Source organism: Periplaneta americana, chromosome 2 (genome assembly GCF_040183065.1).
Source record: "Periplaneta americana isolate PAMFEO1 chromosome 2, P.americana_PAMFEO1_priV1, whole genome shotgun sequence".
Classification (NCBI taxonomy): domain Eukaryota; kingdom Metazoa; phylum Arthropoda; class Insecta; order Blattodea; family Blattidae; genus Periplaneta; species Periplaneta americana.
Genome location: NC_091118.1, coordinates 149929573 through 149947266, shown reverse-complemented (window position 1 = coordinate 149947266; position 17694 = coordinate 149929573). Strand labels below are relative to the sequence as shown.

At 35.0% G+C, this 17694-nt stretch overlaps 1 protein-coding gene across 1 annotated transcript in view; it reads right to left on the bottom strand.

Annotated features, from left to right (window-relative positions):
• The window catches only part of Myo95E (Myosin 95E), a 463721-nt gene that overhangs the window by 98403 nt on the left and 347624 nt on the right, over positions 1-17694 (bottom strand). Inside the window, exons 6-7 of the mRNA XM_069818692.1 lie at positions 6429-6492; positions 4039-4052 (exon numbers count right to left, since the gene is read on the bottom strand). Coding sequence (XP_069674793.1) covers positions 4039-4052; positions 6429-6492 — 78 coding nt within the window. The remainder of the gene's footprint in view (positions 1-4038; positions 4053-6428; positions 6493-17694) is intronic.

Sequence of the window (17694 nt, the reverse complement as noted above, 5' to 3'; positions counted from 1 at the left end):
GCCATCACGTTCACCTGATTTGACGCCCTTAGATTTTTTTTGTCTGGGGGTTTATCAAGTGAAGAGTGTGCAAAACCAAAGTAAGAGATCTACAGGACCTGAAAAATCGTATTCGAGAAGAATCTGTAGCGATTTCTGGCGATATACTTGCGAACGTCTTTAGGACAACATTCGACGTTGAACACAATGCTTTGAAATGGATGGTGGTCATCATGAGTTACAATGAATTACGTATGTACATACCATTACAATACCACTCCTACTGTTCATGTCTGAATAATCATTATTTCACGAAAATGGATCGAGACTTTATGTCCACTCTGATTAAGCCCTTAACATAACATTTATTATTACCATACATAAAAATTTTGTTCATAACAATTTTACATTTCTATCTAATTTTTCCGAAAATCTACTTTTTTTTACATTAATGCTGTTATTGCACCCAGCTTCTCAATTATCATACGAGTGACGAAGAAAAGGATCAGAGGTGCATTTTTTTTCATGAAGATGAAAATGATTTATAGAACTTCTAATATCTCTTTATACCATAGATGTCCAATTGTAACTCGTACGAGGTAACCCCTGGCGTAAGCAATTCGCAGCGCATATTCTTTACGGTCTTTTTCCTATTTTATATGGAAAGTTATTGACCTTAGCAGAGCATGCTTGACGTGCAATATCTCCGCGTTCTATAGGCGTTTGGACACCCATGCTTTATACTCTTTCTAGTTCAAGTTCGTGACCTCGCGTGTCTTACAAGTTGCCTAAGTGATACATAGTTATATAGTAGTAGTTCCCGACAACTCTCACAGCTCCAATCCATCTGAAAGAGCATCTTCAACTGTCTACAGAATGGAGTGTGGAATGGGTCTCCTCAAATATTGTATGAGAACATTTCCAAACTTGGAGAATAACAGCATGTAGCCTACATTTCTAACACTGAAAATTATGTTCTTGTACAAGTGGAGGCAGAGAGGAAAGGAGAGGTGGGGTGATGAAGATAACGCAACCCTAGATTCGCGAGTTTAATATAAATTACGAAAAAAAAATGTTTCGTCGTTTAAAGTGGTCTTTTAATTCCTCCCAGTTTCTTCTCCGAAAATGATACTTTCTGAAAAATTACAGTCATAGAGATGGAGTTCGCTTTCACTTTTTATAGGCTATTATGATATAATTAAGATTAATATCTATCTCACTATAGACATCTCTGGTAATAGAAAGAAGTATTCGTTTCTCTGCTAAAATAAATCAAGAAAGACAATAATTCAACGTTATGTTTACTTTCTCATTACACTCGTATAATATAGAAACGAAACATTGTGGTGGTGCTGCTAAAATGGACTTAGACACTTGCAAGAAAATACATTTCATGTAAATAAAAATTTCAGCATTCTTGATATAGAAACATGTTTTTCGGCTTGAAAAAAAAGCTCTGTTTCTACTAAGAACAAAAAGTTTAGGCATACAACCAGAGGAACTAAATCATTCGCTTACGTATACCTTTCATGTAATTAATTATTATCTAAATCTTTTACAGGTTTCCAATCTGAACTAAAGTCTAACTTAAGTACGATAAAGAAGAAGAAGAAGAAGAAGAAGAAGAAGACGACGACGAAGAAGAAGAGAGCTCGTATTTACACTTATTTCGAATATCTGTTTCTATGTTTAAGTTTATTTATGCAAATCTCACTAGTCATAAAAAGTAATATTTTGAGGTTTTCTAGTTTTAGGTTAAGATTAGGCCTAGATCAAAATTTGGAATAAAAGCATATTTCTGTCACACTTCAAGGATTTTTCATATATAAATATTTAAATAATGCGTAAGACCGTAGATAATATTGTAATTCAACAAATGGCGGGCTGACGAGGAGAGTGTAAAGTTAAATACCCCCAAGGACAAAAAAAGGAAAGAAATGAAAGAATAATATTAAATTTTGTCATCTTTATCATAGACAAATAATCCTTGAGCACTTACAAGTATGGTCACTTTAGTACAATAACTTATATTCAGTTACTGCTTATTGATTACTTACTTGATTAGCAATGCAAATTGATCCCAGTTCTTATGACATAAAATCATGACGAATGATTTACACGGCGTTTCTGTGTCTATATATTATTTCAATCTAATATTCAGTTGATGTTTCAGTATTCACGTAGACTACTTCAATTTGGTATAATGTTTCAATAGCTTTTAGTATTAACGTAATATATCCCAAAAAAAAAAAAAATACTATAAAATAGCCTTCATGAAAACAGAATGTTAATCTGATAGGATTTTATTACTGACTTTAACCTGAAATATTCTCATTTATAAAACCTAGTATGGAATCAATGACATAGTAAAAAGTTTAAGATTTCGGTTGGGGGTTGAAGTCTATTGAGAACCTACATAATTAATAAACTATTTTGTGATTATACACAAAAAACTGGTTGAAATACCCTCCTCCCCAGAAAGAAATCATGCGTACGCAACTGAAGTCAACTGATCTGGAATTCAAATTCTTTCATACACCTTGGTAGGACACACAGCAAAGGTAGTGATTAGAGGCAAGTTGGAATGGTTTACAATGGGTGAGGGGTATCCCACATTTGCGGACAGGCGAAAATGGTTCATACTTTTGTTCAGGAATATGCTTATATAGGATGTTAAAAAGTATCCAATATTTTAGGAGATAGTATGCATCAAAACAAGAAAAAAATGTCTAATAAACATGGGTCCTACAACACATACTTTCTGAGATCTGAACACTTGTTCATAGGAGGTGCTCAATGTGACGTTTATTTATGGCAATGCATTTTTCTGTTCTACAATACAGCAGACTACGAGACAATCATACCTAGTTGATGGAATAATGATACGTCGCAAGGAATACTGAAAACAAAAGTCTGGTTGCTGACATGAGCGGGGTTCAGCAGAGATGGTGTTGTGAATTTTCGTAATCAGCATGTCTGGGCTGATGAAAATCCCCATGCAATTGAAGAAATAAGGCATCAGCACCGATTCTCAACTGGGGCTCGTTATCAGGACTTTCTTATTAACGTATTGTCTACCTTGCTGGAGTATGTGCCATGTCAGTGAAGACTAAAGATGTGGTTCATGCACGATGGCACACCAGCACATTTTCTCCGCAATGTGCGTGAACACCTGACGCTGACATTTCAGGACCGCTGGATTGATCGGGGAGGCCCCACACCTTGGCGTGTTCGTTTCCCAAACCTAAATCCCCTAGACTTTTGGTTATCAACAACAACCAGGTCAATTTCAAAGAGTGCGTGATTCCTTATGCCGAAGGGCAGAGGAATGCATTGGCATGAATGGACGTCACATTGAGCACCTCCTACGAACAAGTGTTCAGATCTCAGAAAGTATGTGTTGTAGAACCCATGTTTATTAGACAATATTTTCGTGTTTTGATGCATAATACCACCTCCTAAAATATGGGATACTTTTTTTAACACCCTGTATAGGTAATCAGGCAGAAGAGGGGATTAATAAAGTACCCATTTGGCTTTACAGTAGACTACTCTGTTGGTATGCATGCATATTTTCAGCGTAAAGATTTAAAATAGATCATAATGATATTATTTGATGAAGCTGGTACCACGATTGACAATTAAGTAAACCTTTAATCTTAAAATGTTACAATTTTTCTCTCTTGTAGCTCAAATATAAGCGTTTGAGGTCAGAAAAGAAACGGATATACAGGGAAGAACGATGAAGATAATGAAGATGAAAAGAAGTGAATTTGGGACGAGCAAATGGCGAAGAAATGAAGAAAATGGAGGAAGAGAAAGAATAGGGGGGGAAAGATAACGTCAGTTATGATAATAATGAAGTTAATTTACCGTCTACTCATTAATTTCCTTATGGGTATATTAATCCGATGTTCAGTTTATGTGTTACTAATTAAATTGTGTATATTTTCCATCAGCAAAAACGACATGAAATACAATCCATTAGAAGACGTTGGATATCGCTATTTTAAACAATTTGCAGACAAAATTTCAAAATACAAAATGTGAATAACTTACCTTTTCCAAGAGGTCTGCAGAAACAATGAAAACAATATGTATAAGTAACACAGGAAACTTTTTGCTAAATAAACATAACACAATGCCCCGTGTGAACTACAGAGCTCGTGAAGGTAGGTAACTTTGAGAAGTGGATTCTAACATTCGCTGAAAGAAACAATATATTCTAATTATTTATCCGAACCTTGTCAGCTATGATCCGTTGTACGTGTATGAATCTGTTTACATATAGGCCTACCAGATAAATGCTGATTCCGCATCGTGGATTATAGGCATAAAGTGTTACTTATCGGATTGAAGTATCTTGCATCGTAGCCTATAGTATTTTTCAATGTGCGTTTTAATGACGATGGATAGTTTAAGAGCGAGTATTTAAAATCTTATATATATATTTTTTTTTGGGAGTTCATCTTGATGAGTAACTCACTAGAACTGTACGTTATTTTGCTCGCCAGAATGGCTCATATTGTTTATTGTGGTGAGAATTAGTCTATAAATAATACATACAAAACAGTTGTTCTCTCGCCTACCCGTCCATCTGTTCACCTATTACTATTTCCGTGTGGCGGAAATCATAGCGTTCTCTTCCGCTAGACGGGAGAGAGAATTCCCCGCGGGTAGAAAAAACTCTCTGTATTTGTGTAATTTCATTTTATATTGTCTGTTCAACTTCTACAATACTATAACTATCGTTCATCCTATGAAATGTAAGTATGCATAACAAATAGAATATGTAATGAATGTAATGAGTAATAATTGACCATCGTCTGATCTGTAAATATCCAAAAATATTGTGAAATGATTGTTCATATTTTAAACGGTATACACATACACAGTACATATACAAAACACACAAAAACAAAAACATACACGTACATACATACATAGAATTATTAGGTAATGATTATTCATCTGTAAGTTCTATGTATATATTCAATATTATCTAAAAGTAGGCCTACTTGATAATCTTTTGAACTACATTCATATGTAATTATTGTGTAATGATTTTTCAGTTTTTGAACTAACAGCCAGTAATTGATATTTCAAGTATGCTGCTAAAACTTGACACAGTATTTTGATATTGCTTTAAAACTTACACGCACATTAAATTCTGAATATGTGAAACACATTAAATTCATAACATATAGAACTTGATAGATGTTGATAATGAATTTTCATTCATCTAATTATGAGTATTAATATGTTTATATATGAAATATTACTTTAAATTTAATTATTACGCAATTCTGGACCACTTGCCTAACGCAAATAATATCTTGTGAAATACGGATTTAATTACCTGACACAGTTTTAAACACTGATTAACTTTACATCTTCTTTACTACGTTAATATGAGGAAATTAACATAGTAGAGAAGATATAAAGTTAATCAGTGATTATACAAGTGTTAAAAGTGTATATAGAACAATGAAGACAGTTTAAAAGTTGAAGGTTTTGAAAAGAAACTTTGTAGAAGTTTACAGATCAGTTCACCGGTAAATTTATCTAATTTTAAAGTGGGAGGTATCAAATGTATAGGGCTCCTGCAAAAGACCTTACCGGTTTCGAACACAAGTAATTTATGTTTTATAAATCTGAAGTGCATGAAAATAGCACCAATGGAAAGAGAAACTCAAAAAGTTTAGTTGTGGGAATATTGTTTACCTAGTTGGTAACACTCCCTCATAATAGCGCATATAAACAAATTTGTTCATTGTTGAGGCAAAATGGCTGCTATAGAGAACAGAAAAGCTTTTTGTGTGCTTGATTTTCATGTGAACCAGTAGGTTATTAATGTGCAACGGCATTACTGAACAAAATTTGGTGCAGATCCACCCAGTGGGCCTACAATCCATAATTGGTACACTGACTCTAAGGCAAGATTCTTCGCAAGTGGTTGCGATTTCATCCGTACCGACTACAGGTGCTGCAAGCTCTAAAACTAGAGGACAAAGTGCTACAAGAAATTTCAGCATAAGTATGCAGACTTTAATTGAAAACGATGATGAATTTATTCGTTCCGTGGTGTTTTCTGACGACACCACTTTTCATCTTTCTAGTAAGGTGAACAGACATAACCTCAGAATCTGGGGGTCGGAAAATCCGCGTACCTACGTGGAACTTGAGTAGGCTTAATGTGTGCCGTGTTACGAAGGGGAGACACATTGAACATCTTTAAGGTAAAGAACTAAACTTTTTGAGTTTCTCTTTCCATTGGTACTACTTTCATGCACCTCAGATTCATAGAACCGGAAAGGTCTTTTGTAGGAGCCCTGTATTTTTGTAAGACATGACATTAAAAACAACTCAATCACATGAAAAATATTGCATCGTGATTTGTTAACAGCCTAATAAAAACAAAATAATTGGAATAATATCAAGTTACTTACAATTGGTTATTGTTCCTCCAAGAGGATCTCCTTTGTAATCAAACTCAATGTCCAAATATTTGCCCTGAAATAAAATTGAAATTAGTTAATACAAAAGAATGAATCATTTTCAGTACCTCCTAACACATCTTATATAGCTAAAAGCACTTAAAACTCTTCATAATTAAAACCATTCAAATGCATATAGCTACAGTATAATATTGAAATAATTCAAATAAATATACTACCGGTATATTATTGGAAACGAAACAAAAATAATTAAATCTCGACAAAGCAACAAACGTCGTTGATTTTATGAAACCTTTCAATGTGACAGTACAGAAAATATATTTTCAGGAGGAAGAAAAAATTAATTAAATATCAATAGTCCTACAATGATCCTCGATAATGTCATTTATGTTCACTATATTCACTAACGTTTCCTAACAAATTACTTCATATTCTTACGTAGGCTCATTGATTTTTAAATAATTTCTTCCTCCTTCCGAAAATTTTTTTTGTGTACTGCCATATAGGAGGTTTCATAAAATCAACGAAGTGTTGTTTCAACGTTGTACGGTCGTGTAAATACCGCCAAAGAGAATATTATGTTTGGTTCCTGTTAATTTTAAAATCTCGTGTTGTCTTAGGTGGAAGTCCGGCGTCATGCTAATCTCATGTTACAAAACATCCATGATATAACGGTCGAAAAACACGTTGGGTTGAAAAAAAACTAGATATGGATTAAGGCCAATGACAGACATTTAACTGGTATTGAAGTGGGAGATTGCATATAATTCTTTATTAAATTTAAGACACTTTAAACTAACGATATGGCTATAATGGAGAATTAGTGAAATGATAATGGCAGGGGAAATCAAAGTACTTATAGAAAACCTTCCCCGCAATAGTTTTGTACAAGGAGTGAACAAATGAAACCTATAAATTTGTATGTTAAGGTACATAAAAGTATGAAAGATATACGAAGGTTAGTGCGTAATAGAGATGAACAAATCTAACTGCCGCTCTCGCTCGTTGTTTTCGTTGCACTTGTCTTTCGAGTCTCGTCTCGTAACTGTAGTGCGCTTCGAGTCTTGCTCATCATTCTCGAAATAGCATTTACTATGTAGATGATTACTATGTAGATGTAAACGTTCATAGATAAAATCATAAGTACCTGCATGGAAGGGACCCAACTAGTATTGTACCCTTTTTACCCTGAGACCTAACTATAGTCACGTCGTTGTTTTTTCCGGCGTGACATCTCCTCTGCTTACGCCTTAGGAAGTGAAGGCTCTATAAAGTCTAGGTAGGTAGTATCGTTCGCCATTTGTGTTCTTTCATTGCCGAGCTACCAGACGAGGAATCTATTTGCCGCACTGTTAAACCTTATCATGTCGTAGCTCCTATAATAAATAATAAATCAAACGCATTGTAATTGAACAAATAATTGAGCGGAAAATAACGTCCTAGTGTGCTTTCTGCGTACGCCAACGAAAGAGCCAAAATGGCGGGCGGATATATTAAATATTTATCGAGCCTTAGGTAGTAAATTACGTAATCAGCAGCGAATCACAAGACGCACACGTTTAAATGTAGCCGACCTGCAACGTGATTGGCTGCCGGAAATAAGAGCGACGGGACTATAGTACTGAATATTTCAAATATGTATTTATTCGGACCCAATTCGTATTCACCAAAATGCCAAAATGCATGACATGAATAAAAATACGTTTCTCATCATCATCATCATCATCATCATCATCGTCATCATCATCATCATCATCATCATCGGCGCTACAACCCAAAACGGGCCCTGGCCTTCTTGATTCTCTGCCTCCAATCTTCTCTATCCCGGGCTCTCACTTCCCAATTCCTACACTTCAATAGCTGCTGGCAATCTTCCTTGACTGACTCCTTCCATCTTTTCCTAGGTTTTCCAATAATTAGGTCTTTTGCCATATATCTGATCCTGCATAGCCATCTTCGGTATGCTTGAATTATTGTCCATTCTCTGAACATGTCCAGCCCATTCTAATTTTTTGAGTTTCACTATTACTAAAATCTCCAAATCTTTGTATCTATTGTAAACTTCTTTGTTATATCTTATTCTCCAGATCCCAGTATCTCTAACGAGTCCGAGAATTCTTCTTAACACTATCCTTTCAAAACTATTATGTTTTCTGTTTTTTTTTTTTTGGTCATAACCCATGTTTCGCACCCATAAATTAATACCGGGAATACGTTTCTCATTTAGTGTTATATTTAATGGAATTTCATTTGGTGACCTCACCTTATTTCGACAAGAAGCAGATTCAGTTGGTGAACAGGAAGAAGGAAACTATTTTGTTGATATTGAACGAACTCCTAGTCATAATACAGTCAGGTTAGACTGCCAGAGGAATGGAACACTAGACCTCTCAATTATTAAACCGGCATACTCCCGCATGACTTAACAGTTTATGTAATTGGTAAATTGATATTGGTGAATCATGATTAACATAATTCTCGCCCACATTGAAATTAGAGCTTAACTGAAGCGTTTAGCTAGCCACTGCTCAAGGCTGGCTTATAGGCTTCAGAGCTACTGTAACAGGTCCGCAGGCTTAGTATCAGAAGACTGATTGATGACAACAATGACAATGATTATGATGATAAGACGGCGATACCATACTTATTTTACAACATATTTCTTGAAAGTACCTCCCGAATCATTTCTCTTAGAATCTCTCAATAGGCCTATTTGGATGAAAGTTATACCGTATATAAGAGTCCATTTACAGAACGTATTTCAGGATCCAGAAAAGGCAACGGGTATTACACTGAAGTGCTGCATTTTGCATAATATGATTCAGGAAAAAGAGGAAAGAATTGGTGACATTTATGAGTATGGGGCGGATGTTGATGAAAAGTCATCTTATTTTTCACATTAGGACGATGCCTATTAATATAGAAATCCTTTCTATGTTAATATCAACGTAAAAAAGTAATTTCTTATATTGCGTTTTTTGACGTTTTTTAACTAATAGGTCATTTTTATATTTTTTTCGGCATTTTTTAATCATTTTTAATACTTTGAAGAACTTTTAGATAATTTGGAATGCATTTTACTTTCTTCTTTACCGATAGCTCTGTTAAATCATTTTCTAACCAAATAGGTCAGTAGTAATTAGCTAATGAATAAGTGAATAACAGTGAAGTTTGAGTTTTATAGTTTGGAACAAAGTCCATCCCTCATTCCACTGAAGGCTTCACTTCATACAACGGAAGTAATATAAAAAGCTTGACACCAGCTTAGTTTAAGTGAGGACTTTGACCGTTACTGTTCTTTTGTCGGTACGAGGGTGCCTTTAGAATTTATGTTTGGAAGGGGGGAAACTTTCACCATGTCCTGGACAGGACGTTTTGTCCTCAACATGGTTCGAAAGGGATGTCTACTGTAGTACACAGTATTTTTAACACAAAGATTGCAAGAATGCACGCTGCGTCCATAATTTGTTTTGTCATTCACACTCCCTCATCTGGAAGCTCTGGTAACAAAAGTGAAGCGCGGTAGAAGGAGGAGACGGAGAATGAAGGCACTAACATGGACCACCCCTGATTGAAACACATTGTAAACCCTCATTAAAATATATAATTTTCCCTTCAAACCTTAATTTTGTTGCTTATTATTTTCCTTTATCTTAGCCAAATTCCAGGAAGTTGTCTCCTGTCTCCGTGATTTGCAGGGCAGCCATTGAAACAAGGTGACTAATTTTTAAGAAGTTGTGAGTACGGTGAATAATATTTAAGTATCATTTTCTTTTAATTTCATGTCATTTTTCCATTAGTTTAAGGGCATTTTAATGATTATTTTAGTAAATTTTTAGGCCATTAACATCCGCCCCCTATTTATGAGTGACTGCTGCAACTGACAGGATAGAAATGAGCAGGCTTAGGATCCGAGACGACTTAAGAATGAAGTGAAACTGTGGTCAGTGTTTGTGTTACGAGCAGTTCCATCTCTACTCAAACTTGCTGTATTGTGCTGTACAGCGTTTTTGATTTTTGCTCAGTCATACTTAAACTTGCTTATTCGTACTGTATAGCGTTTTTGCTTTTTGCTCAATCACGTTTAATCTTGATTAAACATGCTGTGTACAGCGTTTTTGTAATCATGCTAGATGAATGTGTGGCATATCTACATTAATAATAATTGAAAAAAAATAGCATGTTTAAGTATATTTAAGCAAAAGGGCTTTTACTTAAAGTAGTTTTGCTAGATACTGTAAGTGTGAACCCAGCCTTACGGATGGCTGCATTCCTAGGTTAGTGTAAAGCTAACGGCAGAGAACTAGACCTGAAACAACTCCTTATAATAATAATAATAATAATAATAATAATAATAATAATAATAATAATAATAATAATAATAATAAGAAGAAGAAGAAGAAGAAGAAGAAGAAAAGAAAGCCACTGGAGTGGCTCAGTCGGATAAGGCGCTTGCCTGCCGTTCTGAAATTGCGCTTGGACGCGGGTTCGATCCCCGCTTGTGCTGATTACCTGGTTGGGTTTTTTCCGAGATTTTCCCCAACCATAAGGTGAATGCCAGGTAATCTATGGCGAATCCTCGGCCTCATCTCGCCAAATACCATTTCACTATCACCAATCTCATCGACGCTAAAAAATAACCTAGTAGTTGATACAGCGTCGTTAAATAATCAACTTAAAAAGAAGAAGAAGAAGAAGAAGAAGAAGAAGAAGAAGAAGAAGGAAGACTCCACATCGTATTGACTGGTGATGGAAATGAAGCATTTATTTTCTAAGTCCCTGAAGAATAACATAGAATAAATCTTTCTTGAAATTGTTGACAAAATTGTGAAATCTCTGAATGACAGATTTTAAGAGAAAGTTATGCATCATCTTTGAAAGCTGGAATCTTTTGCAACATAAAAAACCGTAAGCTCAGGAGTTTATTTTGATAAGAGACCACTTATTCTTCACCACGAACGATATCTGTTTGAATGTGGATAAATCAAAGGTGTGAAAGTACGCACTGGTATAAGAAACTATCCAATATATCCCTAAGCTGCACACGTCCTGGGATCCTATCCGCACGGCGAAGCCCTGCGAAACGCTAGACACCACCAAGCACGATCAATTATAGCCACTGCCCTTAAACATGCCGATTACAACACCTTTGAAGAAGTACATGGTCTCTCCGTCACTAGCAGTACACGGCGCATAGATATAATAGCTTTCAAGGAATCTACAAGATATGGATACAAAATTGATCCCACTGTGCGTTTCGAAACGGATGAGGAACAGCCAGCAGAAGTGGATAATGAAAAAAAGAATATCTACAATCCTACCATTTCCTATTACCTCAAAAAATACCAGCTAAAAGAGCTTGAAGTAATCGGACTTCTGGTTGGAGCAAGAGGTACCGCTACTCTCTTCATGAAAGATCTGTTTAAGAGGCTTGGAATATCTACATCTATTATTCCGATTGTAACCTTAGCTGCACTGAAAGGATCAATTGCTCTCCTGAAGAATCACCTATATTCGAAATCAAACTAATTTCAGTAGCATTCTTTACTTTTTTGTAACACCTTTCTACAAATAGGTATATTTTCACTAATCTCAAAAAAAAAAAAAAATTATTTGCAGTTATGTACTTGTAGGAATTTCATTGTTAAAACGAAATCAATGGTTTTTCATGAACTTGTAAAAATTTCTATGGTTAAGTACTCTTTGTCCCTTGTGGCAGCTCACGAATGGTGAGAAGATAGGGGCATTCCATGTCAAATCAACACAAAAAAGTGGACTTTTCAACCCGACCACCTCAGATTTTCATTAAATTTGGTAGGATGGTAAAGAACCTTAAGTTAAGTAATTATGTAAAATTTTAGCCCTCAATAATGCACGATATCCCTACAGCAATTCTGTCAATACGAGAAAAAATGTAAAAATGTCGCATACTATGTCAACAAAAATAATTCATAACTTCTCTTCTAATTGAGATAGAATCTTAAACTTGGGCTTATTTTAAAGCTAAGGGATCATACGTTTCAATAAAAATAGGTTTGCATCAAAGTAATGAATTCTTTATTGAATAGTCACGTGAAACACATTTTAACATTGAATATCTATAAATGCGGGACACAAATTATTTCGCGAAAAAGTATGTTATAGAGGTAAGAGTATTCTCCCCTTGGTGTAAGTTTCATTTTGGAAACGTTTCAGGAATATCAGTAAAAAAATATATCAATGTATTGGTTTGTAGCACTTAACCCCGTCTTACACCAACACTGCATGCGCACGAGTTCCTACTTGTCTGATAAGCTGCGTCATCGATCTGTCAGGCCGTCATGAGTGGCAGTTTATACAGTCTTCAATTTATACAAAACGTGCAATCTGTTTCAAGTGCAGTGTCGTTAGTTTTCGTAGTATGTGGTAGTTTTGTGCGATGTAATGGAGTCGCGTTTTAAGTTATAGGCCTATGTTTGCTGCAATCCCTTCGAGAAATCAGGGCACTGTAATTAGAGGAAAAATTTAAGAAGTGTTATATCGTGGATGCTTAATGTATTTCCTGATTTAAAACAGGAACAAAAGGTGTGAGCTATGTGTCGCAAAGAAATAAAAATATAATATGATGCTATTACGCAGAATACTCATAATGACTCTAGTAATGAAGAATACGTCGACTCTACAGCAAATGTAAGTTCATTAAATACAAGTCTTTTTGACCAAGGTGTGTTCCTTATTAAACAAGAAAGGCTACAACAAGAGAAATATAAGAGACAGAAATTTGAAAATATTGTAAAAGACAAAGTCTTCGATATAAAGATGCCGAGGAACCAGGACCTTTCTGATTCTGAAATTTTGTCTCAGTTGCAGGAAAATTTTCAAAATTCAGGTAAAAGTGAGAAAATCACCATTTTAACACTACTACCTAAAAGCTGAAGCGTAAATAATATAAAAAAGAGTTTCTTTCAGCTTTCGAATACATAATTCGGAAAGCCAAAGTCCTGGCAAAGGGAAAGGGAATTTTGTGTTCACCAAATCCGAAACCTGGAAAACCCTTGCTCGCGGCTGTTGCCGGTAAAGTTAAAGAATTCTGTTGTTCTGACGAGATAAGCAGAATGATGCCTGGTAAGAAATATTTGTTGTGATTAAAGAATCAGGGAGTAAATCACATGAGCAGAAATTAATTATATGCAGTGTTTAAAAATTCTAACCCTGACCAAGAAATTGTATTCTAGCTGGAGTTAGTGGACTATACTGTCTGTGTCTGTGTCCTATCAGAATGTAAAACTTATGCCGGAAGCAATTTATTAAAGTTTCAGGTCTACGTGGATTTCAAGAAAATTTTTCTTTATACTTTCCAACTTAACATTTCTTGGCTACTATGGTGTGCAATCCTCCTCATATAAATTGCTTGTTCAGGAAATGTACAGAATGTCCTGAACCATTCAAAATAAGAGAGGGTTTAGAGAAATGTTTCGTATAAAACTGCAGTGAATCAGTGACCTACAAGCAGTGGATGACGACTGACCGATCAACGCTTGAGACTATAATGAAACCCACAGACAAATTTTTCGACTGTCTCTTGGAGAAACTTGGTGATTTACTGACACAATCATTTATATCATCTGAACAAAGTAAGTTTCTACGTGATATGAAATCATTTCTACAGCCTTGCCTGCTTGTTGTGTTATGCGACTTCGCTGAAAACTATTATTTCGTAATCCAAGATGAAATTCAGTCATATCACAGGACTAATGTGCAGACAACCATATATCATAACGAATCGTCATCCGATACAGTCTCTATTAAAAATCTGGTAATAATTTCACACTGCCCGAAATATGACACTACAGCTGTACATCTGTTTCAAAAATATCTAATGGAGTCATTAAAACAAACATCTGTAATTCACCACAAAAATTATGTATTTCTCCGATGGATTCTCTGCTCAGTATAAAAACAGAAAAAAATTTCCTGAACCTCACATTACATGAAGAAGATTTTGGATTTCCAACAGAACTGCATTATTTTTGCATATCGCATGGCAAAAGAGCATGCGACGTTGTAGGTGGGATACTTAAAAGGTTTGCGGCTTGTGCTAGTTTGCAGAGACCATCCGATAAACAAATAACTACACCTAGGGAATTGTACGACTGGACAAGGCATCATCTCCCAAACATTAATACCGTTTATGTGACTAAAAAAGGCTATATTGAAGAGGAAAAAATGCTTGCTCTTCGATTTGCAAAATCCACCGCAGTGCCTGGAACACAAGTTTCATACAGTCCTGCTGTTTAGGATGGATATTATACTTGCTAAGCAGTTTTAAAATGCAGTTGAAACAACGCAGCATCCTGTCTGGAAAGATGATCAGGCTATTTCATCTCAGCAATGAAAGGTAAGCATTTCTTACAGAACTTCAGGTTTAACAAAATCCATGTTACAATAATTTATTTCAGGTAATAATTTAAAAAATTCGAATTATGTACTACATGTTAAATTACATAGCGACATTCAAGAATATGATCAAATATAATTAAATACAACGAATGTGTGGGACATAATTATCGCGACTTATACGGTTAGCTTACGCTTGCTGTGATATAATAATTTTTATCTTTATAACCTATGAAGTTTCCAAGTTGAAACTTATCAGTTCATTATATCACTAATTGAGGCGTACTATATATTTTTTTCATTAAAATAGAACCCCCGCATTTTTAAATATGAGTATATGAAAATTGTTTCACCATGTTTTTTTAGTGTAATTGAATACATGCAGAAAACAATATAAGTAATAAAAACTATTACATATTAAGAATGTATCACCCAATTTTTGTAAATTTATCTGGAGACGTTGTTGAGATATATAATTTTAATTGAAGCGGCGTGCTTACAAAAATGTGATTTTTCTTCATGTTTGAAACGCCACTGACAGAAAACGAAAAGCACAGGACATATGAAACTCGGCAGTTTTAGTTAGCGCGGCAGGTGAAACAAACCCTCAAATTTTGAAAGAAATCTGAGTCGGTCGGGTTGAGTGCCTTGTTGATTTGATATGGAATGACCCGATATATAAATTTACAGTTCCGCTTGGACAGCAACAATGGTCTTTTCAGCGCGGTCGGATACTCTTTTTTTTTTTTACTTATTTGTATAAATGTCTATATTTTTATCTGCTTAGTGCTTTCTTCCTGTAATAATTATTATTATCTCCTCAACAACGATAGTGCACTTATGCATTAAAACATCTGCAAAGAGTGGTTCTGCATTACTATAATATTATTGAGATATCTATGAGGCGAATGTCTAACAAGGAGTATGTATCATGTTTACAGTCAAGAACGTCTTATTCATGTTTAATACTTGGTTTTCGTATTAAATAACACTTAGACAACGCTTGCAGAAGTGGGCGCCAATTGTGGCGTTACGTCACTCATTTGAATACGTCACTCATCCCTTCCTTCCACCCCCGCGTCATTGACATGGTAGGGGAGGGGATTTGTATTCAGTGTCTGGTTATGCGATTGCGTACGGGTCACATAGACGTCATTCAACGCCGGTGGACTGTGGACGGGGAACCAACGCTTTCCCCATGCTTTCCACCCCTCTCTCGCCAGTTATGTATCACTGACTTAGACAGTTGTCGTTAATTCCATATTATAATCGAACACTTTAAGTTTTTTAATAAATTGTTTGAGAGAAACAGAACCAGTATAAGTGAATTATTGAATATGTCAGTGCAGCAGAAATGAAAATAAAATACCGGTACTTAAAAGTTAGTCTACTACTATGGCTGGACAATGTGGAAATGGAGTTTCCGGGGCGATTGCTGTATGTAGATGAGTACGCCATTTTTATTTTTATTGCATTACAATACTTATATCAAATATTTTTTTTTTTTTTTACTTGTTGCATTGTTTTCTAAAGACTTGTCCTATTGGCAAAAGATTATAAAGATTTTCTTACTTTATAATAGAATTTTAAAATACAGATAATTATATGCCATATTATAACAATAATTATGATAGTACTTTTCTTGGTAATAAGCACTGTCTGTCGCACTTGCTATAACTACTAAATTGTCGTTATTATATCATTATAACCTGTTCTGAATATTTAAATTTGGTAAGAGGGAAGGGATTTTTTAAGTCTGAACGGGAATTTTCTAGAATTCTGAGGGAATCTGGACATTGACAGCATTGGATCTTATAAGAAGGAGCACCTTTGCAACATTATTACAGAATAAAATGAAACTTTGAGATTTAATTGTTTGGTTTCACGATGCCTTAAAACCTATCTACGTTTCACAAATCGCCTGAAGAGACTGCAACATAAGACAATCTTGTACATCTTAAAAAGAGCCTGATTTTCATTTTGTCAAGGATAGAGTTGCTGACAATTTTATCGAAATAAAGTCTGCTCGTTTCAATACGTTTTCTGTACGACACAAAAGAAAGTGTAATTCAGATTTCAGGATAACAGTATAACCACGGACATCAACAGCAGATTTCAGACTTTGTATACGTATTGCATCAAATTCAGAATCATTCGTGATTCTGAAATGCGATAAAAGTAATTAACATATGATTTTCACTTTGTTTTATACATATATAATCTCCCACCCTAATGGAAAAGTTATTTTTAGGAAGTAATATTTCATTATTTTATCATATATTTGGAACAATTAACATATGAAAGCTCATTTCCGAATCATTATAATCTAACATACAATTCTAAATCCCCTCTTAAAATCCATTCTAACTCACTGGAGCAATGAAAATTCGGTGTCTATGCTGAAATAAGCCTCATCTCCTAGCTGCGCGTCGTTAAAAATTCCTATGTGACCCTTCGTTTTTTCCATACTACCAACTAACCAACCAAGTAACAACAAATAACTAAATCAACTAGTAACAATAGATCAACAACGAACAAAATAATCAACTAACAAAAAAAATAATTAACCAACCAATTGACAACAAACTAACACTAAACAACCACCACCAATCACACACACACATCCAACCACCACATTAATGAGAACATTACTTCCATTAACATTAATGTTCCCAGATACACAGCTTTTCAGTTCAAGTATGTATTGACAAACATAAGTATACGATATACAAATTTTATTAGATTTCACAGCCATTTTCTTGCTATTTGGTTGGGTCACTGGCTGAGAAGAAACTGCCTACTGAAGGATGCACTGGAAGGAATGGTGAACGGGAGAAGAGTTCGGGACAGAAGATAAGATGACAGACGATATTAAGATATA